This window comes from Urocampus carinirostris, chromosome 3 (genome assembly GCF_059441175.1).
Source record: "Urocampus carinirostris isolate Australia breed hairy pipefish chromosome 3, RoL_Ucar_1.0, whole genome shotgun sequence".
In the NCBI taxonomy this organism is placed as follows: Eukaryota; Metazoa; Chordata; class Actinopteri; order Syngnathiformes; family Syngnathidae; genus Urocampus; species Urocampus carinirostris.
Genome location: NC_142351.1, coordinates 54,105,106 through 54,129,709, shown reverse-complemented (window position 1 = coordinate 54,129,709; position 24,604 = coordinate 54,105,106). Strand labels below are relative to the sequence as shown.

At 40.2% G+C, this 24,604-nt stretch overlaps 1 protein-coding gene across 1 annotated transcript in view; it reads right to left on the bottom strand.

The window, feature by feature from the left end:
• Positions 1-24,604, bottom strand: part of slc12a5b (solute carrier family 12 member 5b) — a 45,637-nt gene that overhangs the window by 6,977 nt on the left and 14,056 nt on the right. The window contains exons 2-20 of the mRNA XM_088332495.1: positions 20,691-20,794; positions 20,491-20,631; positions 18,778-18,924; positions 13,703-13,757; positions 13,508-13,638; positions 12,049-12,296; positions 8,482-8,693; positions 8,248-8,415; positions 7,011-7,109; positions 6,882-6,939; positions 6,629-6,803; positions 3,920-4,038; positions 3,748-3,846; positions 2,985-3,104; positions 1,787-1,891; positions 1,554-1,722; positions 1,266-1,461; positions 572-741; positions 367-498 (exon numbers count right to left, since the gene is read on the bottom strand). Coding sequence (XP_088188621.1) covers positions 367-498; positions 572-741; positions 1,266-1,461; positions 1,554-1,722; positions 1,787-1,891; positions 2,985-3,104; positions 3,748-3,846; positions 3,920-4,038; positions 6,629-6,803; positions 6,882-6,939; positions 7,011-7,109; positions 8,248-8,415; positions 8,482-8,693; positions 12,049-12,296; positions 13,508-13,638; positions 13,703-13,757; positions 18,778-18,924; positions 20,491-20,631; positions 20,691-20,794 — 2,648 coding nt within the window. The remainder of the gene's footprint in view (positions 1-366; positions 499-571; positions 742-1,265; positions 1,462-1,553; positions 1,723-1,786; positions 1,892-2,984; positions 3,105-3,747; positions 3,847-3,919; positions 4,039-6,628; positions 6,804-6,881; positions 6,940-7,010; positions 7,110-8,247; positions 8,416-8,481; positions 8,694-12,048; positions 12,297-13,507; positions 13,639-13,702; positions 13,758-18,777; positions 18,925-20,490; positions 20,632-20,690; positions 20,795-24,604) is intronic.

Genomic DNA, 24,604 nt, shown 5'->3' with positions numbered 1-24,604 from the left:
CTACTATCTATCTGTCTTAAACGTTAAAATCCTTTCAATACATTTGAGAAGATGATTTTTTTTCCAAATTTGGGTCACTGCTTGTAATCTGAGTGTGATGGTGGGTCATGAAGTCAGAGCAGTTGGAAACCACTGTAATAAAGTATTTAAGAATTAAACTAAGGTTGTTACTTGGCTGATTTTTGACTATCAAAGGTCCTTATTAAAACGCGACTTATTGAAACAAGGAATTACAAGTATAACATTTCTTTATATACTAGAAAGAAGATCAAGTTGCTGAAAATAAAAATGAGCAAAACATCCTGCCTATGGAGTAAGAAATCCCTTTATGTGGGGTGTAATATTGAGCTTATATTTGAAACCCACCATCTCCACCACTTCCACCTGAGCATCAATACGCAGGTGATAGAGAAAAGTGATGACGTCCTTTTTCATCTGAATACTGTTGTCGTCCATCTGCGCCACAGTGAAAATTCGCATTTTGCACTTCCTCCAAACCTGTTGCAAAATAGGAACGCCGGATCAGTATTAGGACATATCCAACCGCAAAGACGCTTTTCGGTCTCGCCACCTTATGCTGCCGCAGCAGAAAGGGCAGAAGCATTAGCATGCCACCGTCATGGACAATCCACCAAACGTCGATGTGACCTTCAGTGAAGCGCTCTCCGTTGGAAGGGTAGCTGGAGATGTTTTTGGGAACCAGCAATGCCAAACTGGCCACTGTGGTCTCTCTGACCACCTCTGCATTTGAATATTGTTATGGTAAGATGTTAACCTTTCCTGTCTGTGTTACGTTAATGTGAAAAAATGCAAGGCAAAGTTGAGTTCATTGTGAAGTTCTAGCATCCTCTTGTGTCATTATTGCAGCCTCTGTCAAGCTCCTGATGGTGCGTGTGCAAGTACATGCTCGAACAAAATTAATTTTCCACATCTTTCTCAATGTTTGGACTGTATTTGAAAAAAGGCCTTTTCTTACTATCACCAATTTCATCCCACATTAATAAATAGAAACAAAAAAACTCGGGGTCAAGCATGGAGTTACTCTCCACGCCAACCCCGGCACCCTATTCCTTCTACCTAATGTGTTCCGAGTAGCTTTGCTAAAAGTAAGATCAGAGCAGATAGGCGCACTGGAAAAAAATACAAGCCCTCTTTGAATTCATTTGGGCATTGTTAACACATACTTAATACATAAAATATTCTCCATTCAAATTTTTAAGACACCTCAAACAACACATCCCAAGTTTAAACGAATCAACACGTACCTATAAAATTTCTGAATTGTTGCTGAAACTCAGGCTGTTTCCAGTTCCGTGGCCAGCTGATCATGACCGTGTTGTGCTTCAAACCTCCCAGTCCTCCCACCTGAATCAGGTGGGAGGTCCCATCTCTAAGATTGGAGGAAATGACCACCTGAGAGAAACCCTTCACCTTCTCTGTGTCCATCAGCCTCCGTAAAGACTTTGTGGGCAGCAAAAGAGTCAAAGGCAGTTTTTAAGAAGTCGTACCAGGATTGTAAGCAGACTTAATAGGATGTGCGATCCGACACAGACCTGGTCCGCCCTTTGAGCTTCAGTATAGTTGTCAAGAAACTTCCCTTGGACGGACGTGCCGACGATAGTGAGGCCTTTCCCGGCTTTGAGCTGATTGGTCAACGAGACCAGACGAGGCTGCTCCACGTTCTGCTCCGCGTCCATGGTGACCAAGACCAGAATCTGAGGCCTGAGAAGAGAGTCCAGAACCTTGAGCCAAAAAATGCAGTTGTTTAACCTAGCTTGTGACCGACCTCCAGTTCTTGGTATGCGGTGGTCCCTCTTCCAGCCTCATCAGAGCAAATCGAGCAGCACTCAGAGAGATGCCTCGGATCCCGTCACCCCACTCTTTCTCGGCTCTGTCACACGGTAGTCCGGTTAGAGTGCCGGCCTTAAAAAACATTCATGCTACAGTGTGTAATATTTAACCTTGGATTTCTCAAGTTAGATTCAGGATATACTTTGAGCATTTCTTTGTCATTTCAAAATGCAAACTTTTATGTTTTTATATGCATCCTTTTTTTAATATAAAAAAGGACAAAAAACCCCGTCCAGTTGCTCTTTGTTATTTGTATTGTGCCTTATTGATTGCATGTTTTTTACGCAAGGCAAGAGGACGTAATTTCATCTGTGTTGTATGTTGTGCAAGTTTGATGGTAAAGTTGTATTTGAGTTAAGTTTAGTTGAGTAGAGGGTAATGTGTAGCGCAGCAGAAAAATAAGTGCCACAAAGCACACGGAAGACTACACACAATGGAGACTGAAAGTGACTCAACCTTTCAATTTTCCTTCCATTTCTTTGCCTAGCCTATCACAAGGTCTTTGTTTTTTAGGCTTCTTAGACGCAAAATACTGGACAATGATGTCAGTTTACTTTTTACCTATTAAAGAACTGAAAGTTTGGGTGCATATTATACGTGAGGTAGTGTATTATCGTATTTGCGCAATGATTGATCAGTAGAATATCACTGACCAAAACTGCAAAACGTCCACATCAACAACCACATATTTCGACCCACAAAACACCTACGGTTTCTTTATAGTAACAATATTCAAATCACGCTTCCTAATTTCTTTACTGGCCTCCTTTCCCCCACACTGAAACATGAGTAAAGCTTCGTTCATTGCGCAATTACCAATATCCACCGTTATAACATTTTAATTCAGTCTTCTTCCTATTTTTAACGATATATTTGTATATTGAAACGACATTTTGGACTGCGAAGAGGAAAAATTCTGCATATACAACTATTCCAAGCTCAATGTTGCCGATCACGCTGAAATTCACGGAACTCGAGCAGCTAATTGAAAATTCTGTGCTTTTATAACAGGTAGGAATTGTTTTATTTTAGAGTTGGGTACTCTTCTATTTAAAATAATTCATCAATGTCGTCTCTCGTGTCTACTAAGCCATAAACCTATGAATGGTCATCATACACGTAGACACACTTACCCGCAAAATTCAATATATTTGTAGATGCAGGTGGCGATCCCCATGGCAACGATGGCGTAATACCAGGAACAGATGAACATCAGCGCTAGACACAAACTCATCCCTAGGAACGACAAAGCCCTTTGGGGAACGAGAATCACATTACATTTCGGATCAAACTGTTTTTTTGTAATAGGGCAGATAATTTCTTTTTTCAAATTTCATTTCCTGTACTATATATTAACTTATTTGGGGGAAGAAAATAAGAAAAAAACTTCTGAACAGCCAAATCATCTGTATATAATTCATAAAAATATTAAAAAGAACATTATAGTTATTATTGATTATATTTTAGAAAATAATCTATAATATAGCAGAAAACTTCTTTCTAATTTACCAGTGTTTTTTTAACTGAAAAATAATTTTCTAATGACATAAAATGAATAGTACAGGTAAGAGGTTCTTTAACAACTGTAATTTAAGGAATATATTTTATTTATATTTATATCATATTCAACATGTTTGTATCCCTTAACCATTAGTGTCCTAGGGGCAACAATTTCCTGTGGTGTGTCTTGGGCAAGTACAGCCTGGTAGCACCCATCCATCTACAGGCCAACATATGCTTCCACCCAGTCTCAAACCGGGGAACTTCCACATGTTAGGCGAATGAGCTAACCACTTCACTACGGAAACATTTGTAAATTTATTTTTACACAAATTGAAAGGATATTCAGATTTTATATGCAATACTGGTTCCCCTAGCTTTTGCAGTGTAGCTCACCAGTGGTAGAACTTAAAACGAGGCCTCCAGTTTGGTGTCCTGAGTAGGGTTTGCAGTGCACAGGCCAGGTTAACAAACATGTAACACATCAAGAAGAACCTGAAAAGGAAAAAGAAAAGACGCTACCGCTTAACATTTATGTTAAACATGTTTGGCCTAATGTCAAATTTACATTGAGAGTATCGGTGCCACGGCGTCCAAAGAAGCGATGATGATTCCAATCTCACAGATACTTGCTGTGAGTAGAAGAGCCCAAGTGGGTTCCCCGTTGGCTTTACCATGTCCAAAAACCTGGGGAGGTGAAAAATGAAGATCAAAAGGCGATTTTGTGAATCATATCTCATAAAACTCTTGCAGACAAAACAATGCTACAACAAATAAGGTCATAAGGAAAGACTAAGCGGATTTTTATCAAGAAAAATCCTTTGGATCAGGGTTCTCATAATCGTGATCTGAGGGCCCGGTCACACAGCCGTTTGCGTCTGTATCGAGGCTGAATCACGGCCAGAAATTTCTGCCTGTGAAGCGGATGCTATTGGACGCTTTGAGATCGCCATACAGACGAAATACAGCAGTGCTTTACATGCGGTCGGAAATTCACACGCCGTTGGCAGCGCGAAAAAGTTTTGCGCTGCTCAAAACTTTAGACCACGTGTTAACCGCGGGCGGCACACGTGGTACACACGAGGCAATGACGCGGAAATGACTCGGAACGATGTGCTATGGCCGCGGCCAGGGCGTGGTTACACGTGGGTAGGACGCAAAATTTCAGCAGATAATCGTGGGTGGAGCACGGTCATAGCATGTTCTGCGCCTGTAGCGCGGTGTTATTACGTGAAATTAGCGTGTTACGCGAGTGACAGTCAAACGCCTTTCTCCGCGTTTATACAGCGCGATTTGCCGAGCACACGTCAGTTGTGCTCGAGACGTCAAGGGGTGAACATGGATCCCCGTCACCGTAGTGACCTCGTCTTAATCCATTTTTATTTCTTGACATTTCTTTTCATTTCATAACAAGATAATAAAATAAAAATGAAAAACTATTACAATAATAACATATTGGCTTCTTCGGTGCCATAGCTTGAAATCTTGATCTTCACGGGACTGTGTCTTGAGCGGTTATGATTTCTACAGCCCGGTGTTATGCCGAGAAATGCATCCCTGCCGAGATTTGCATCCCCTCGCTACTACAATCACTTTTACCTCGTTTTATCTCACTTTTAGGGAATGTAATGGCGAACATATAACCAAATCCACTTCGTCTTGCATTTGTTGGGAATGTAATACAACTTAAACCATTCCGTCTTTGTTTTTGTTGTGAACGTATTCGAACGGTAATGCACACCGTATATAAATAACTTTTGAGAACTGTTATACACTCTACCGTAAAGCTTATTATGCAGAAATAAGCTTTATGGTAGAGTGCAGAACAGTTTCAATACGAGCGATTTGAATACAAAAAGGCAAAATAAACATGTTACCTGCTCAAAAGTGATTTGTATACGGCGTGCAACATCGTTTAATTACATTCACAACAAACACAAAGACGGAATGGTTTAAGTTGTATTACATTGCCAACAAATGCAAGACGAAGTGGTTTTGGTTATATGTTCGCCATTAAATTCCCTAAAAGTGATATAAAAGTTAGATAAAATGAGGTAAAAGTGGTTGTAGTAGCGAGGGGATGAAAATCTCGGCAAGGATGCATTTCTCGGCATAACGCCGGCTCGGCAGCTTTTATACCCGTGGTCCACACGAGAAAATGAAGCGGAAATGACGCGATGAGGAAGCGGAACAGTCGCCGGCGTCTGTTTTGCGGGCATACCACCGATGAACAGCGGGTTGGCCACTTTTGCGCATTTTCCATCACGGGCAACCACGAGCAAAAAAAAAACCGCAAAATTTTACCCGCGATACAGACACAAACGGCTTTGTGACCGGGCCCTGAGGGCCATGTTCGTACCACAAGATGATAGTTTGGGGCCCTGCCACAACATGAAAGCCGAATGTTACTGCAAGTTTATATGAATGCTACCCAGTGACATGAAGTCAAGGGAAGCCTCACCTTATCCATTATCTCCAATCCCATATTGTTGCATGCGGCAACTGGCTGGAGGCACGTTTGCGAAAGCCAAGCCATTGTGCCCTGCTTAAAATGAACAGTTGTGGCCGTGATCCATATTAGTGTGCTATTGTAGCCCGTTGTTGTGAAAGGATAGTGGGATTGTGGACGCGTTCTTAAGGATGGGCTCGGCACCCGTATGATGCGGCAGGGGTAAACCAGGAAAAGCTGTCGGGCCCTGCTGTTAAACAAAAGAGTGTGTTGTGTCACCCTGACCCGAGTGACATGGCCGCTTTCTGGTGTCCCATTTCATCTGGAGGGACGAACGCATGACCAACTTGGGTGCCGAGGTGCCTAACTTGTTTGGGTGTTTGGGCAATTGGGTTGGCTATGGTCCAAAAAATGTTGTGCGTTTTTTTTTGCTATTTATTTCCCTTTTATTTTCTTTATTATTGTATGTGTGTGTCTTGCTGTTGGTCACCCGTCTTGAGGGATATGACCAAGGTAGATTGATAGATAGATTGTGGCCCGTCTAGAATGAACTGCACTGTTTTGGCTGCAATCCATTATCCCGGGTTAACTATTGCTTAGAACAGGACAGAGAGAGAGAAATTGTGTCATATGTGGCAGCTATTTTTTTCCCGTTCGTTCTGCCATGATCTATTATCCCCGGTTAAATATTGCTGCAAGCAAGGACCAGCATAGTGCATGTTAAATAAAGGGAGGTAGGGGGTTCCTTCAGGGATTTTGGCCTATCACGCGGGAATCTGGTCCCAATTAACCGCAATAAACGAGGAATTACACAATTAATGAATTTACTCGAAGAAATGGGATGATTCCATCCCTGGATATGGCCTGCAGGAGACGCGGTGCTCCGGTCAGACTTTGCAGTCCTGCTCCACAAGTGGAGAAAAAGGATCCAAAGACGATGACCCAAGGAGATGGCCATGCCAAGGTCCCAATGACCAAGTTACCGTTGACCCCTTCGCCGAATCTAAAAGGTGAGCACGAGTGAAGATCCTGAATGTAAAAGAACGTACTTAGACTGGGAAGGTGAAGTAATGGTTCTTACTTGTCTCTCAGTACAACACCCTCGATACAAGCACCAAAGAGCACCACACAGGAGATATCTGATTAAAAAGTCGTCTAAGGAAACGAAAAAATGTCAACAAATGTAAAACATTGTTCGTCTTGAGGATACACACAGTAGATGTGGTGGTGATGGCCGCAATAGTGCCAATGGGGATTGACTTCTGTGCATCCCGCAAGTCACCGGAGCGGTTGGAGCCGGCCATGATACCTGTGAAAAGTGCCAGGTTTACAAAACTTAAAAGCCTTAAAGTACTCGCAAGTCTTTGGGCTGTTGTGGGAGTGAACACAGCTGATTTGGATCCTGACTTATTGGAATAGCGGATCCACATGTTCCGTTTAAATCCAATGAAGCACAGGTGTCTCCAACTCAATATTCTAGGGGGTTAATACAGCTAGGGTATGGGAGAGTTTGGGCCAAAACAGGATTTCCACAAGAAAACCTCTGATAAAAACATTCCAGTGTTCTCAAAATTATTTTACAAAGAATCTAAAGAGAGAATATATTAAAATATTATTATCTTGAATCTATACAGTATTTCGTGTAGGCTGCACCTAAATTTACCTGTAATTTTAATATTGTGGAGGGTGCCTAAAAACTAACATCCCATTTCTGTGGGCAACAAGCTTGAGACCACTGGTGTAGTCTTTATCTCTGGTCTTGATAGAGAATTGACGCATTAAAAAAAAAAAACTGAAACTGTATACCTAAATCCACTGAATTCATAGTTTTTGCAAATATGTGAACAATTACAATTACACTCAATAATACTCGTAAATTATTTCATCAATAACATTATATATATATATATATATATATATATATATATATATATATATATATATATATATATATATATATAATATATTTATTATATATATTATATATCTAATATTACTATATCTTATATTCTAAATCACATGTACATATTTGTATATATTGCGTGTTAACTCACGTTTTTTTAACTAAAATATATTTTTTGAATAAACAATTAAAAAGTACTTATTTTCTAAACAATTTTACTTACCGTAGTATGCCTTGGTCAAGATTTTGAGAAGCTTGTCGTGGACTTTTTGGAAAATTTGAGATAACTGTACTAATGTTTATTGCTGATGTGGACTATTTTGTCAAATTTTACTGCCTACTCATCATTCAAGGAGGATAACATCATGCACGGCCCCTTCTGAAGTCCTTAATTTTCATCATCATTTTTTGGGGTTTTGCTTTTCCCTCATGTTGGTTTCTGATCAGGGGATTGAGTATTAGTGGTCCGTGCAGTCATTTTAACTCCACGTGATTAAGGGCTTTACAAATGAATGATTTAACTTTTCCTGTATTTACTCCTCACCTGTGACAGATGGAAAGTAAATTCCCACTAGGAGCGTGAAGAAACTGGTGATGTCGGCCAGCACAAAGCGGTTGGTGCTGGAAGCAGAACTGTTGGGGTCCACTTGAGAGGCCAGACCCCTCTTCTCAACAATCATCCCCTTTTCCAAATAATTACCAAACAGGTTTTCTGAAAGCAGAGACAATTATAAGGATCTTTTTCTGCATTTGGGGTCACTCTGAGGCCCCTGATTACCTGCCAGGATTCCGCTGGTGACCCCGGGGATGCCCTGAATCTCGGTGACGTTGTTGTCATTAAAGTAGTCGTCGCACGTGGCGTTGACGTACTCGGAATCGCAGAAAGACCGCCAAAGTTTGGTGGTGACCGTCTCATTGTCCACTTCCACCAATTTTGCGCAGACGTCGTAACCTTTGGAAACCAGTGTACGATTTCCCAGCAGGCAAACACTGTGGAGGGAATTGAGGAAGGGGGGGATACATGTCATGAGCACCGAAAAACAGAAAAAAACATTCAGGGATACCAATGGTTCTCAAATAGTGTGATGTGGGGCTCCGTGAAGGGGGAGGTGTTTGACCGTGGCGACCTTTTTTAAAAAAAAAAATCTTTAGAATAAAGTTCGGTGACAGCTCCCCTTATTGAGGGAAATTGGCGCTCTCATTGGCAGAGTGTTTTGTTTAAATTGACATTTAGCCCAGTGTATGAGCATTTATAGTAAGTGTACATACGAAGAGGCGCAGATCACAAAAGTCTCATTCCGAAAGGTAAAAGGGGGTAAGTTTGATAAAGCATTTGGAGCACTTCACTGTGACCATAGTTGGTGACTATCAAAGACCGGTGTGCTCGCTATGTTGAATATGTTTTGCCAGTGAATAGCACAAAGCCAAATGAATAACGCTGTCACCTAAAGCACTTAGTCCCGGGTGTCGATAGGTTGGTACTGCGCTAAACAGACAGATAATCTGCATTATAATAAACTATTGTTTTTTGATTGACACTGCTACGACACTGAACCTGAACCAGGGTTTTGAGTTGGTAAGTTTGAATTAGTGGGTGTGTGATGTCACCATGGCTGTTTAATGTGTACATGGATGGCGTGGTGAGAGAGGTGAATGCAAGAGTATTTGGCAGAGGTGTAGACATGATGGACAACAGTGAAACAGTTTGGCAGGTAAGTCAGTTGTTTGCAGATGACACAGCGCTTGTGGCTGATTCTGAGGAAACATTGAGAAGGTTGGTAACGGAGTTTGGAAGAGTATGTGATAGGCGTAAGTTATGAGTCAATGTTGGGAAGAGTAAGGTGATGAAGTGTTCACGTGATGGAGTGGGCATGGCGTTAGAAATCAGGTTGCATGGACAGGTGCTGGAAGAAGTTGAAAGCTTTGGGTACTTGGGTTGTGATGTGGCTGCAGTTGGTGGAATGGAGTGTGAGGTATTGCACAGAGTGAATCAAGGAAGCAAGGTTTTGGGTGCTCTGAGGAGAGTAATGAACAACAAGAGTATGAGTATGGATGTTAAGAGGGGACTGTATGAGAGTGTGATTGTGCCGACTGTGTTGTATGCTGCAGAGACTTGGAGCCTGAACTCAGATTTAAGAAGGAAAATGAATGTTTTTGAGATGAAGTGTTTGAAGACTATGTTAGGAGTGACAAGATTGGATAGACTGAGAAATGAAATTGTGAGAGACAGAACTGGAGTAGTCGTGGAACTGAGCAAGCGTGTTGATAAGAGAGTACTCGGTTGGTTTGGACACATGGAGAGGATGGATGAGGTGCGAATGTTGAAGAGGATCTACAAAGCAGAAGTCAATGGAAGGAGACCAAGAGGAAGGCCGCGATTGACGTGGATGGATGGTGTTATGAGTGCACTGCAGGAAAGAGGTCTAAATATAGTGGAAGCTAGAGCTCTTGTTGGTGATGGAAAGGAGTGAAGAGGTGTTGTGAAAGGATAGGGGATTGTGGACGCGTTCTTAGGGATGGGCTGGGCACCCGTATGATGCGGCAGGGGTAAACCAGTGAAAGCTGTCGGGCCCTGCTGTTGAACAAAAGAGTGTGTTGTGTCACCCTGACCGGAGTGACATGGCCGCTTTCTGGTGTCCCATTTCATCTGGAGGGACGAAAGCATGACCAACTTGGGTGCCGAGGTGCCTAACTTGTTTGGGTGTTTGGGCAATTGGGTTGGCCATGGTCCAAAAATGTTGGTGTTTTTTTGCTATTTATTTCCCTTTTATTTTCTTTGTTAGTGTATGTGTTGGTCTTGCTGTCGGTCACCCCTCTTGAGGGATATGACCATGGTAAATAGATAGATAGATAGATAAATAGATAGATAAGTTTGAATTAAAATCAATCCGTCATTCTGGAATAATTTTAAACAAACCTGCCACTATTAAAAAAAAAATTGGCATTGAAGTTGGGCGATGCTCGGATCCCGAAGTCAAGAACACAACAGAGAGACCACATAACACAAACACACTTTTTGCCCGATTGGTTCATTTTTTGATTTTGTATTTTTGATTACTTTGTGTGACATTTTGCATTAAAAATTACGACAGCAACCAGAGTGTGTTGCTTTTAGCACGTCCGCTTCATAGTTTAAGATCCCAGGGTTAATCCCAACAACCAGCCTCCTTCTGTGAAATTTCTTCCTGTGTCCTTATGCACTCCTGTTTACTCTCACATTCCAAAATCATTGCTGGGATGCACCCAGCAATCCCGAGACACTCGTAAGGGTAAGTGGTTAGGAAAATGATGAACGAACATGATTTTGGTGTGATGTTACACAGATTTTTAGACGTTCCACTTGGCCTCTCAGTGGATTTATGCTCACTCTTATGATCAATGTTTTTCTTGTTAATAGAAGTTTATAATTTTTGTTATTATTATTGTTAAAGTACGAACATGTTTAATGCCGCCCTTGAAAATATTGTCAGACAATGAACCGGTCTGTGGTGCAGAAAAGGTTGCTGACCATTGGTTTAAAGATAGTATACCCTCATCACCAAAATAAAATGCTTACGTATAAAGCGAAAATGAGCCAAACAAGTGTGTAGACTTGGCATGGCATAGGTGACGCAGTTACCAATAATAGGCAATCATAGTCTTGTCTCCATCAATATTTTGTGATCACTTACTGGCAAGATGAAGAAAGATCGATCAAAACAGAGCAAAAATGTTTGAATCACATCGTCTCATGAAGTGCTGTCACATGTTTCCAATGTATTGGCAGTGCCTTTTCCCTATTTCACGTGAAAATTATATTTTTCTCGGATTTGGTCCCCACCAATGCCAACCCCAAACCTATGTCCTTGGTGCCAAATATTGTCAACAATCATCCTACTTTGAAACTCCTGCATCAGTGAACCAGCGAGTGTTGTTGGTATTGAATTGAGCTGGACCTCAGAGTTGCTTAGTACTTCTCCGAAAAACATGCTCGTTGTAGCCATTAATAAAGAAATAAATGTTTGTGCTATTGAGTTTAACGTTGGGGATCAGTTTTAATGCTTTGTTTTTTTATTTTAGATTATTTGCGTTTTCAGTATTATGTGATATGAAATTGTCGTTCAAAATTTTTTATGATTTAAGGATTAAAAAAAATTACATTTCAGATGCACTTTTAACCTTTTCTGTTACCTTTAATTAAGCTTTTCTTTTTTTGTTAGTTGGTCCATATTTCTTTCAGTTTTTACTCTCTTGTGTGTTAATAAGCATACAGTGTTATGCTGAGGTGTACTACTTTTTTGCTAAGGGGGACGCGAGAGGCTTTCTTCTTCCAAGGGAACATAAAATAATTGACGGTTGGACTGACGGGAAGACGGGCGGGTCGACGGCCGTCTTTATGACCCCGGCGTAGACGGCCACTATGGAGAGAATGACACAGGCGAGGAAGACCAGTGCCAGCTTGTTGACGTATTTGACCCCCACGAAGACCACCAAAGCCATGAAGCTTAAGACGATTGTGCCGTAAACGCGCATGTTGTTCAGGAGGGCTGCCTCCGCTTCCACACCTTCCAGGCCTTCGATCTTGAAAATGGCAGCTTGAGGGACAATGTAAATCTGGACGAGAATGAAGAATAGTGAGAATGGTGGTTACTTGTTGAACAGATGTTTGTCTTTAACTTTAGATTCTAAAATTGTTTTCATTTGTATTCATTCTGCATTGAAAATATTTGCCCATTCATCCTTACTTTTTTGTTATCGTATTTGTCTTCTTAAGTCTTAATTATGTGTTTATCTTTTTTTTCCCTGGTGTGTCATAGCTAAAATCGTAAACAATCTTTACTATGTCGATATGAATGATCTTCTATATTTTCAGTTTTTTTAAAAATGTGTAATATTATAAATTATCTATTCTATTCTATTCTATTCTATTCTATTCTATTCTATTCTATTCTATTCAACAAGTTTGCTCTTTTATTTTAGCTGCAAAGCAAAAAATAAACATATAAACAAACAAATAAAACTATTGCCCTACTGGCTGATAATTTTGCTCATGTTAAGTATTATCTTTCCTTGTCTTTGATTTTAATATATTAAAGTATAACCTAATAACATATAGGAAATTAAAAAATATATTTTTAATAAATCATAATTAAATCAGCTTAATTGTAAATATATTTTTGGTATATATAAGCAGTGTACCGCAACCCCTACTGAGTATAAGTGGTGCAGATAATGGATGGATTGATAAGCGGTGTATGGGGAAGGGAGCGTGGTTTACACAGAAACAACAATCTTGGGACAAACGTGAGAACCGAATTTACGACAAAATTGTGCCATATTTTAGTCTTTTTTGTAAAATTATTTTTGCAAAAAAACAGGCCTGGAGAAAAAAAAAAGTCTTGAACAGTACCCAGAAATGGAGAGGGAGAGCTTCGAGTGGTTTGAAGCCCAAAGAAAAAATGGATATGGAGTGTCTCGGCTATGTGTTTGTTTGCTGGCGGACATTAACATTAACAATAACTTTAACACAAGCCAATTATGAAGGCCTTACAGCTTCCACAAGTTTGTGTACATGTTTTCTTCTATGTCTTCGATTATGTAGCTATTTTAAAGATGTTTTAGAGGGTCAGCTTCAATGCAAATATATCCGGTAAATTTTAACTAGTTATTTTCAGAGTAACGTACTATTTTTGGGTGTTAGTAATCTGGGGGTAACGGAATTAATAAAGTTATTAGTAACTGTAACTGATTACTGTCTTTCTATAACACGTCCAACCCTAAAATTAGCTCTGCATCACACTCAATCATTTAAATCGCTAACTTACCAACAAGATTTCAATGCAACCAAGGATGTACATGGCACCAGCGAACGTGGTCCCCAAGTAGAAGCAAATCCCCACAGCGCCACCGAACTCGGGCCCCAGTGAGCGAGAAATCATATAATAGGAACCTCCAGCTAGGACAAAGACCAATCAATCAGCCAAAGTAAATTTAAACACTTCATCCGTTCATCCACAAACCTGGGACCACTCCATTAGTTGCAATGGCGCTCATGGAGATGGCCGTGAGCATCGTCTGAGAAAAGACAAAAACAAAATAGCAAATAAAGTAATTATCTTCAATGGGCACCTAACTCCACAATTCTTAAAGAGGCATTGTGTATTATTTACTGCCTCCTAGTGGTAACAAAAACTTCTCTCATTATAGTGGCTCAGGAGGTAGAGCACTCATCTCGGGATCAAGAGATCGCAGTTCGAATCCTGGCTCCTCCGTGTTACATGTCAAAGTGTCCTTGGGTAAGACATTGAACCCCTAATGCCCCCAATAAGCAGGTTAGCGCCTTACATGGCTGCACGGCCGCTGTTGGGAAATGTGAAGCACACTGTAACGCGCATTGGGAAGTCTTGACTTGAAAAGCACTATATAAATACAGATCATTTCATTTCATTTATAAATAACAATATTGATTTAAATAATAAACAACAATAGGTAAACTATCATACAAACGTGCATTTTTTTGAATACAGTGCAAGACAAATTATTTGCCTCATTCATGATTTTTGTGTTTTTGAAATTTTATCATTCACGAAGGTTTTAGATCATCAAACTAATTTTGATAGCACACAGAGACTACCCAAAGAAATACAAAATGCAACTTTGAAATGTTGATTCAATTATTTAGGCACAAAAAAAAAAAATCAAAATCCATCTATCTATGTGAAAAGTAATTGCCCCCTGAACCTAACAACGATACCAGAAATCAAACGTTTCAAATATTTGGTAATAAGTCTTTCACTACGCTGTGTAGGAATTTTGGACCACTATTATTTGCAAAATTGTTTAAAATCTGCCATATTGAATGGTTTTCTAGCATTAACTGCCTGTTTAAGTTCACACCAGAGCATCTCAATTGGATTTAAATCTGGACTTGGAGCCGTTCACAGATAGACTTGCTGGTGTGTTTGTGATTGTTGTCCTGCTGCATGATCCAAGAGCGCTTGAGTTTGAGGGCACGACTCAATGGCCCAGCGTTTTCCTCGAGGATCTTGTGGTAAACACCAGAATTCAATATTCTGTCAACCACATCAAGTTGTCATTGTCCTGATGCAGCAAAGAACCCCCATTTAAGGTCAGTTTTAACGACTCCACCTATAATAAAAACACTGGCCAAAAATAGTATCAATGGGAAAGTTCCCAGGGAAACCACTGCTGTCACCAGATAACATAAAGTGTTGTCTCACATTTGCCAAAAAACATCTTGATTATCCTCACAACTTTTGGATAAAACGTTCTGTGGACTGATGAATCAAAAATCATTTTCTTTGGAATGTGTGCATCTGGCGTAAAAAAGGCACAGCATTTGACAAAAAGAACATGATGCCAACAGTAAAGCATGGTGGAAGTAGTGTCATGGTCTGCTTCAGGACCAGGATTCATGCTAGTAAACCCTCAAATATGGCAGATTTAAAACAATTTTGCAAAAAAGAATGGGCCAAATTTCCTCCACAGCATTTTAAAATACTCATGGCCAATTATCTCAAACGTTTGATTTCTGTTATCACTGCCAACTCGCTATTAAGTTCAGGAGGTGATTACTTTTACACATAGGGCCATAATAAATGGAATCAAAATTTCAAAACTGCATTTTATATTTCCTTGGGTTGTCTCTGCATGATGATGTTTTACCTTTGTGAGTGATAAATATGCAAAAGAAAACACAGAAATCAGCAAGGAAGCAAATACTTTTTCACAGAACTGTTCATTACACAAGAAAGCGACACCTAGTGATCAAATATTACATAATATCAATTTAAACTGATCATATTTATCTGTGCAAGGGTGGTATTACTTATTGCTTGGAATATAAATATTTTTTGTATATTTTGAACTATATTCTTTACAATGGTCTGTTGGATCCCTTAAACACTAGGGTCGTAGGGGCTTTATTTCCTATGGTATGTCTTGGGAAAGTATAATATAGTGATCTTTACAATACAACACAACAATATCTTCTGGTTCGATTTCAAAATAAAGGCATACTTAAAATGAGCGTATTTATATGTGTTTAAAAATACAATGATTTTTCTTGTTGTACTTTGTTTTTCTCGGATTTATTAAACTGTATTCTTTGCAAAGAAACACAATGAGAGCTTCAGTTTTCATGAAAAAAAAGCATCTGTGCAAAAATGCAATTTTTTCCGCTTAAAAAAAACATTATTCTTACTCTGGTTTATGTTGTTTTGCTTTTAAATGAGATGAGGGTTTGGGTATATCTTCCCAGCATATTCTGACAGTATACTTTTTCCAAGGGAACACAATAATGGCTCCCAGTTCGGTTACAAGGCAAAGCTTAACCAACAAAAGAAAACATTTGGTGTCTTACCTCCACAGATTCAGTCAATGTAAAGTGCTATACCATATGCATGTAATATTTCTTTTTTATCTCATGTTGTAGTCAGCCATATTTTAAGATAAATGTTGTTGGCTTCCATTCAAACAAGCATTTGAAGACTCTGGCTGACTGACTCTTCAAAAAACCTGTCTGTATAAAATGGATCAGACCACTGACTTCCTGCTGATGCCTCAGTGGCTTTGTTTTGTAATGTGGCAATATATCTGAGCATTTCCTGAGTTTCCGTCCGAAAGGAATGCCTCCCTCCAGGTCTGCACTTCTTAGAAACGGATGGACTGGAATTGCCAGCACCAACTGAAGTCACATATGTTCTCTTACTAAAGCACCCTTAAGTCAGCCCAGTGTCTGTCCCGAAAAGATTGACTTTACAGGGTCATCAACACAGCCCAGAAAATCATCAGCTGCTATCTAACCAGTCTGGAGAACATTATTAAGGACCCTTCTCACCCCGACAACCACCTTATTGACCTGCTGCATTCTGGCAGACGCTACAGGTTCCCCAAAACACACCTGTACACAAAAGCAGATGTTAGGGGCCGGTCACACAGACATTTGCGGCTGAATCACGGCCAGAAATTTCTGACTTTGGGGCGGACGCTATAGGACGCATTGAGATCGCCATTCAGACGAGTTACTGCAGTGCATAACACGAGGTCGGAAATTCGCGCGCGGGTGGCAGGGCGAAAAAATTTTGCGCTGTTCAATTCTTGAGAGCGCGTGGACACAGCCTTTCACGAGTTTATCGAGGCTGGACCGCGGCCGTAAGCTTCTGGCCGTGAAGTAGATGTCGTTGGGCGCTGTTGGGCGTTTAGAGACCGCCATATAGACGAGATAGAGCAGTGCTTTACTCGCGGTCGGAAATTTTCACGTGGTTGGCCGCGTTCAAAACTTTTGAGCTGCTCAAAAGTTTGAGCACGTGTTAAACCGCGTGCCGCACACGTGGTCAACACGAGGTAATGACGCGGAAATGACGCGGAACGACGTGCTCTGGCCGCGGCCAGGGCGAAGTTACACATGGGTAGGACGGGAAATTTCAGCGGGTAATCGTGGGCGGAGCATGGTAATAGCATGTTCTGCGCCTGTATCGCGGTGTTGTGAAATTAGCGTGTTACGCGTGTGACAGTCAAACGCCTTTCTCCGCGTATATACAGCGCGATTTGCCGAGCACACCATTGTGTTGCGTAGGAGTCGGATTTGGGCACAACACCGTCTCGGGAGCTTTTATACCCGTGGTCCACACGAGAAAATGACGCAGAAATGACGCGATGAGGAAGCGGAACAGTCGCCGGCGTCTTTTTTCCGGCCATACCACAGACGAACGGCGGGTTGTCAAATTTTGCGCATTTTCCATCCCGGGCAACCACGGGCAAAAAAAACCCGCAAAATTTTAGCCGTGATTTAGCCGCAAATGTCTGTGTGACCGGCCCCTAAATTAGTATTTTTGGGGGGTGCCTCCGTCTCAGGTCAGCCAACTGACTCCAAAAGTTCCCTGATGACTTCTGAATGATTCAATGTCAACCTGAATAACTGACAATAGCAAAGTGTATTAAGTTTTAGTTAAAGGACGCTACTCAGTGATAGGCTCAGAGGTCTGCGAAAGGAGACACATAGCATTATGAAGACCAAGGAACACAACAGGCAGGTCTGGGATAAATAAATTGAAAAGTTAAAAGCAGGAATGGGTAACAAAAAGATTTAACAATCTCCAAGAGCACTATGCAAGCAACAATATCCAAATGGAGAGAGCATCCACTGCAAACCTACCAAGAACTGGCTTTCCCTCTAAACCCCAAACATGAAAAAAAAAAAAAAAAATTAACAAGAGAGCCCAGGATCACATTAGATGACCTGCAGGCATACACAGATGAAGTAAGACAATATGTGCATGAAACAACAATTTGTTGTACTCATAAATCTGCCACCCTTTATGGAAGAGTGGCAAGAAGACAGCCCTTTCTGAAAGAATACAATAAAAAGGCCTGTTTGGCGTTTGCGAGATGCCACAGGGGGGACATAAAAACATGCAAAACAAGGTGCTCTGGTCAGATAAGACCATAACGGAACTTTTCGGGCTGAATGCAGTTTGGCGTAACACTGCACATCACTCTGAAAACACCATCCTCATTCCAAACACGATGGTGGTAGCATCATGCTTTGGGGTCGCTATTCCTCAGCAAGGACTGGGAAGATTGTTAGAGTTGATAGGAAGATGGATGGAGCCAAATTCAGGCCAATTTTGGGAGAGAATCTATTGGAGTCCGCAAGAGACTTGACAATGGGGCGCCGGTTTACCCTCCAATAGGACAAGAATTTCTTAGGTGGCAAGTCACTCTAAGTGCTGGTGAAAGTAAGCAGAGCAAGTCACAAGTTAGATGTTACATGAATCTTATATGTTTTAGCCGAGAAATCAAGAATTTATTTTTCACAATGTTATAAATCCTTGAAATAAATGAGTTCAGTCAATTCAGTCAGTTGTTTTAAACCCATATGGATATTCTTAGTACAAAGTTTTGAAATTAGTGTAACGAATTTGGTAATAACTTTCAAAGAGCTTACGTGATGTCACAGTCTGTAAGTTGGAACCTCTTTATTTAGTCTCACCCACCTACTTTATGTTAAAGAACGTTGAAAGTTTTTTCAACTTGAATCGAATACAGTAAGTTCACACGAACGACTCCTCACCGTGGAACAACACATGAAGACGATGATGAAGGATCCGAGGACGCCTCCGATCCCGACCATCCAGGTCATGCGTAAGAAGAGGATCACGCCGAAAATATTCTGGATACACGGCAAGTAAACCCCCATCAAGGTTCCCAGTTGCGGTGCCTGGCAAACACAAAAGAAAAAAATGGGAACGTATAATCCAAAATCATTTCAATCAGATTAGGCGCTTATTCTGACTGCGGGTATTCCGATTCGCAGTGGTTGGGTTAGTGTATTCATTTTCCATTTATTCTGGCCCGCCATAACTCAAAAGCACAGCTGTGGCCGCGATCCATCATCCCCTGTCAACTATTGCTGAGAGCAAGGGGGTGCAGAGCGCATTTTCTTTTCCAGTTCGGGCCGCTAAAGCGTGCCATTGTGTGCCCGACTAGAATGAACTGCTCGGTTTTGGCAATGAACCATTATCTTCATGCTGACTGTTGCCGAAAGCAGGGGTCTGAGAGAGCAAATTTGTATCATGGTGGCTTTTCAATCCATTCTTTCGACATAAAATGAACAGCATCTGTGAGGCCGCGACCCATTATCCCAGTCAACTATTGCTGTCAGTAGGGCCAGCAGCATGCGTGTTAGAATTAGGGGTGTGGAATTACGTTATAAGCATTCAAGTTATTCGACAATCGCTCTAATTCACTAATGTGCACACATAGTATCCGTCATCTGGGACATTTTTATGCCCCCAAAGCATTGTGGGACTTGTAGTACAAAGTTGAATGGTACACGGAAACTCTGGCTTTTTCATGTGTATTGATTGATTTTTCTGGGAAATTTTAAATTTCTGCACCCACAGTGAAAATCCCACAGGTGTCTCCATATACATTGATATCACAGTTGTATCCATCCATACATATATAGTGTCTAAACTTCAGGCTTCATACGGATGGTTGAATCTTAGTGTTGTCTTTTCAAGGGTATAAAAGTGCTTGACATTTTGGGTGAAGTAATGCAAATTCTTGAAATTGCTGTCATGTTTCTTGGCAGCCTCACTCAATAGACCACTATTGAAGAAAATAGAACAAGTCTGCTTAAAAATGACGCCGACACGCCTGCTCTGGGTTCTTTGCTCTGCCCAAGAAGACAGGTGCCATTAAAAGAAGAAAATCTGGTATATTTTGCAGATCCAAAAACATATCTGAAATTTACAAATTTGATTTTTTTGTATGTGCATTTATTGAAACATATCATTTTTAGATATTTAGTAAATTGTGAATATATTTGAGGATCTGAACATTACGTGTGAAAAAAATCCTAATCGTCCCCCATTTAGGTGTAGCATGCACCTGTCCTCTTGTGTGCAACCTGTAGGGCAATGGCGCTTCATAGGCCGATGTAGTCCAAACTAATTTCATCTGCCGTTAATTACGAATGAAGAAAGGGAAAGCGAAACCACCAGCGAGCAGTGACATCATCATCTATAAGCAGACTTGTTGTAAAAAATGGCACCAATTGTAAAAAGTAAATACAAGCACCTCGCCCAAAATTCAAGGACTGTTCAAACCATGAGAACATATTCAAGGATTTTAAGCACCCGTACAAACCCTGAATATGCAGTTTCCATTCGGAATATTGCCTGCATGTAAACATAATCCTCCAGAGAAAGGACTACATTAGGGACAATTTTTGACCATGAATTCTGGACTTCTGTTATCCATCTGAAATACTTTTCTGTACCTTGACTGGTTTTTTGGAGGGCCGAGCACCCTCCTCGATGTTCTCAGCCTCCTCATGCTCTTTGCTCCCAGTCGGCAGGTTGGAGTAGTTAGCCAGGCTGCTGAGCAACGAGGACACCATAGGACTGGTGTCCATTTCCTCCTGCAAACATATGCTGTCACAATATGTTCTTCGGAGGACGGAGAATGTTTTTGTCCTACCTCAAACAGGGCCATATTCTTGCCGTCATACTGCTGGCTTTTCTCAGCCTCGTCAGAGGCGCCGCTGTTGATGAAAGGACTGCTCTCTTTTGGATTTCCTTCCCCTGAGATATATCGACCATGAATAATACGATCTTACAGGTATGATATACATCAACTGTGAGAGAAAAAGTCCACTTGATGGGTTGATACTCGTCTTGAGGAAAATTGAATTTTTCCTGACATATTGTTGAGGTGACGTTCAAGGCTATCAAAACAAACTTTCTGCAAGCAATTAAAATGGATGGGAAGATAATAATTCCACTTCAGGGATTGCTTCATGAAAAGCAGTGGAGCAGTGTTATACCGTGCGTTACTAATTATTACGTTGTTGAGGGCTGATAACAATGATATTTGCAAATCTGTCTCCTTCTTTCAGGTTGCTTTTCTTTTGTCGATTTTGGTACATTCCTCTTTATTTCTATAGCACGTTTGACACGTAAGGTCATTCAATTTGCTCACCGCAGCAAAAAATACACATCAGTAATAACAACAGTTTATGGAATTCATAAGCAAAGTAAAGAGCTTTCTAATTAAATAAAAATAAATAAAACATGTTTCTTTAATAAAACTTGACAAAGCTGCTAAAATAAAAATCGGGAAAAAACCCATCCAAACAATTTGTAACAAATGAGATTAGGTACTGGCTTCCTTTGTTAAACATTATTTTTCTCATTTTCTAATTGGAAAAGAAAGAAACAATAATCAAAAACTTAAGTACACAAAATAATTAACGGTTCTTACCAATAGGATACATATTTTAATGGTGTATTATAAAGACACAATAACATTATTATTTATAATATCAGTTATTATGTTATCAGTTATTCTGTATATTATATTAAATTGATTTTTAGTATTGTTATAACAATTTCTGATTTGAAAATGATATACAAATAATGAATTTATAATAACAATTACAATGAGAATGTTATTATTAATTACTGTTTTTATTATCTGTGTTGTTAATTTGTCTACGTATATAACAAAGTTGTGTATAAACACATGCTCTAAAAACTTATATCGGCTCCAAATATTATTGGGTATCAAATTACACATTCAAAAATGTAACACAGTGGCATAAAACGTTGTTAGTTTTAAGTTTCACCTTTCTTATTGTATGACAAGCAAAAGGGCTTGATGGAAAATTGGATTATGGTGGTCGAGAGCTGCAGTACCCAATTTGGCCTCCAACAGGAGTTACAACCCCAAAAATGCATAACTTTCGAAAGCAGATGTTTATCGATTTTGTTAGAATTTATTGGGGGTGCCATGACACAAAACCTAGCGAAAGACATTCATAAAAGCCTAATGTACACATGTGTAAATCTTCATGAAAATCAGTTCAGCTGTTTCGGAGCCCGTAAGCCACATACAAACGTATACAAGCATGCACACGCACGCACACATACCCATAGGAAGTTTACTTTAAAAATGTAATCCTTTGCAGTTACTAATTACCTGTTGAAAAATAATTAATAAGTAACGTCATCCGAATACTATAATATTAAATTATTGTAACTTGATTACCTTTGAATATTTTTGGATGACTCCAATACCAAATATGCAACTAAAAGACAAAATAGCTAAATGAAATAAAATTACTACATTTTGTTTAAGATAAACTAACAATGACACCTTGGAAAAGAAATAGAGGAAACCACGGTCAGTTAGTTGCTCGTAATACAACAAAAAAGTGCACACATTTTAACCATGTAGTAGGGCGCCACCACTTGCCCAGGACACACCACAGGAAATGGTGCTCCTATGACCCTAGTGGTTAAGGGATCCAACTAACCAACCAACCAACCAACCAACCAACCAACCAACCAACCAACCAACCAACCAACCAGTATAGTGTATTGAACAAAAAACAAAACCTTCTCTTTCCCATGGAAGATAAGATATGCTTTGTATTAGTTCACATCAAGAGCATACCAAGAACCCAATATTGTTTTAAACACAAGTCTTCAATTTCAAAATTTCCAACACTCTCTCTCTTCCTCTTTAGTATCAGTAATTTAAATTATGATTGATACAATTGATCTATGAGTGCATTATGTATAGATAAGACTCATGTGAAAGAGTGGATTAAGTGAGTAAATGGATGCTTGGAAGGATGCTGTGGAAGAGTGCACATGCTCCCAGACATTAAATTGCATTCATCATTTCATTTAATGTTTATTTTTGCTTGTATTGGTTTGTTGATGTTGTCTTGTTAGCTGCACTTTTATTACGTGGCACTTTTTTGTTAGTTTTGCGATGTTTTTGGTGATATTTATTTATTATTCAGGCATGATGGGTAGCTCCGCTGCTGTGTGGAATCTGAATGAGACCACCAAGAAAGAGAGAGAGGAGTGAACGGTTATGGTGAAGCTAAACATATCTAATGCAAATAAGGATAAAATAAAAAAAGAGTAAAAAGTAACGCACACTGGATTTCCAAATGGTCTCTTGTATTGTGCAATATAAAAATGCTTTAAATAAGATGTAATCCTGCATTGTTCTCTTTATGTTTTTACAAAATATAGCTGTAATTTGTATTTAATTTTATCTTTTTTTGATGTATCTGTAATTGCAATTTATTTGTATTGTGATTACGGAACACCGTAACATTGTCACTATTGCCCATTGCCCTCACCTGTGCTCGTTTGGTGCCAGCTGCTGGTGGTTGCCTGATTGGCTCCCCTCCTATTTAAACTCAGTGCTCTCAGTCACTCCTTGTCTGTCAACAAACCTCTGCACTTGCAAGGCAAGCATTTTGACCCTGTCCTGCTCGTGTATTCAGTATCCGTTATCGATTCCATCCATCCCATCCTGTCTGGAATCTTGCTCGTGCATCCTGTATCCGTTATCGATCCCATCAGTCCTGCTCGCATATCCAGTATCCGGTATTGATCCCGTTTGTCCCGTCCTGTCCGGGATCTTGCTTGTGCATCCTGTATACGGTATCTGTCCCATCCTGTCTGGTATCTGCTCGTGTATCCTGTATCTGGTATCAATCTCCTCTTTCCTGCCCGGTATCCTGCTTGTCTGCCCCTGGCTTCCTGTTTTCCTGCGCCTCACTTTTCTGCCCCACTTCTTCTGCCCAGCGATCGCCGAATTGCTGGCGTTTGTGTTCCCGCGCATGAGTGCCCCGCGTCCATAAACGAAAGCTTGGTGTGAAAACGTTACGCGTTTGGGTACACCGTCTGTTTGGGTTCTGACAAACATGTATTCCATTACTCCCCAAGCCTGCTAACGATGCACCTCACCTTTAAATTAAAACGAAAGTTACTTAAAACATGTTGAAAATTAACATGATTTAAACAATATTAGAAGAACTTGTTCGATACAGTGGGAAACTATATTATGGGAGATTTAAATCCAAACATTTTTAATCAGAATAAAATATAGTGGGGATTTTATTCATTCATTTCATTTTTTTAAATCGTGTTGCAGCCCAACAGCTAATTGTCGCTTCACTTTATGTGCTTTGATTTTGGAGTCTTCACATCGATGGCTTTGATCAAATAGTTAAAAACCAGTGTTTTGCCCCGTTGCCATCCGGATCATGATAGGAACTTTTCTAAAAAAACCTTTCGGGACGTTCGGATGAATTTGCAGGCTAGCCCTTAAAATGCGAGGCAGATTTCTACCCTCCATGTCACAGGGCTATTACAAAATGGACAGTTTATTCCAGCTTTTAAAAGCTTAATAGGACGCCGAGCTCAAGGGGATTATCCAGCGGCAGCTGCTGGAAGCCACAAAGAAGGACCCGCTTTAGCATCTGCATATGAGTGAAAGGCAACCATGGGCGGCTCCGATGACATCAATTACGTTGAATATGCTTCCAAATGAAGATTTCTTTTAATTACGTCTGAGTAACCGACACT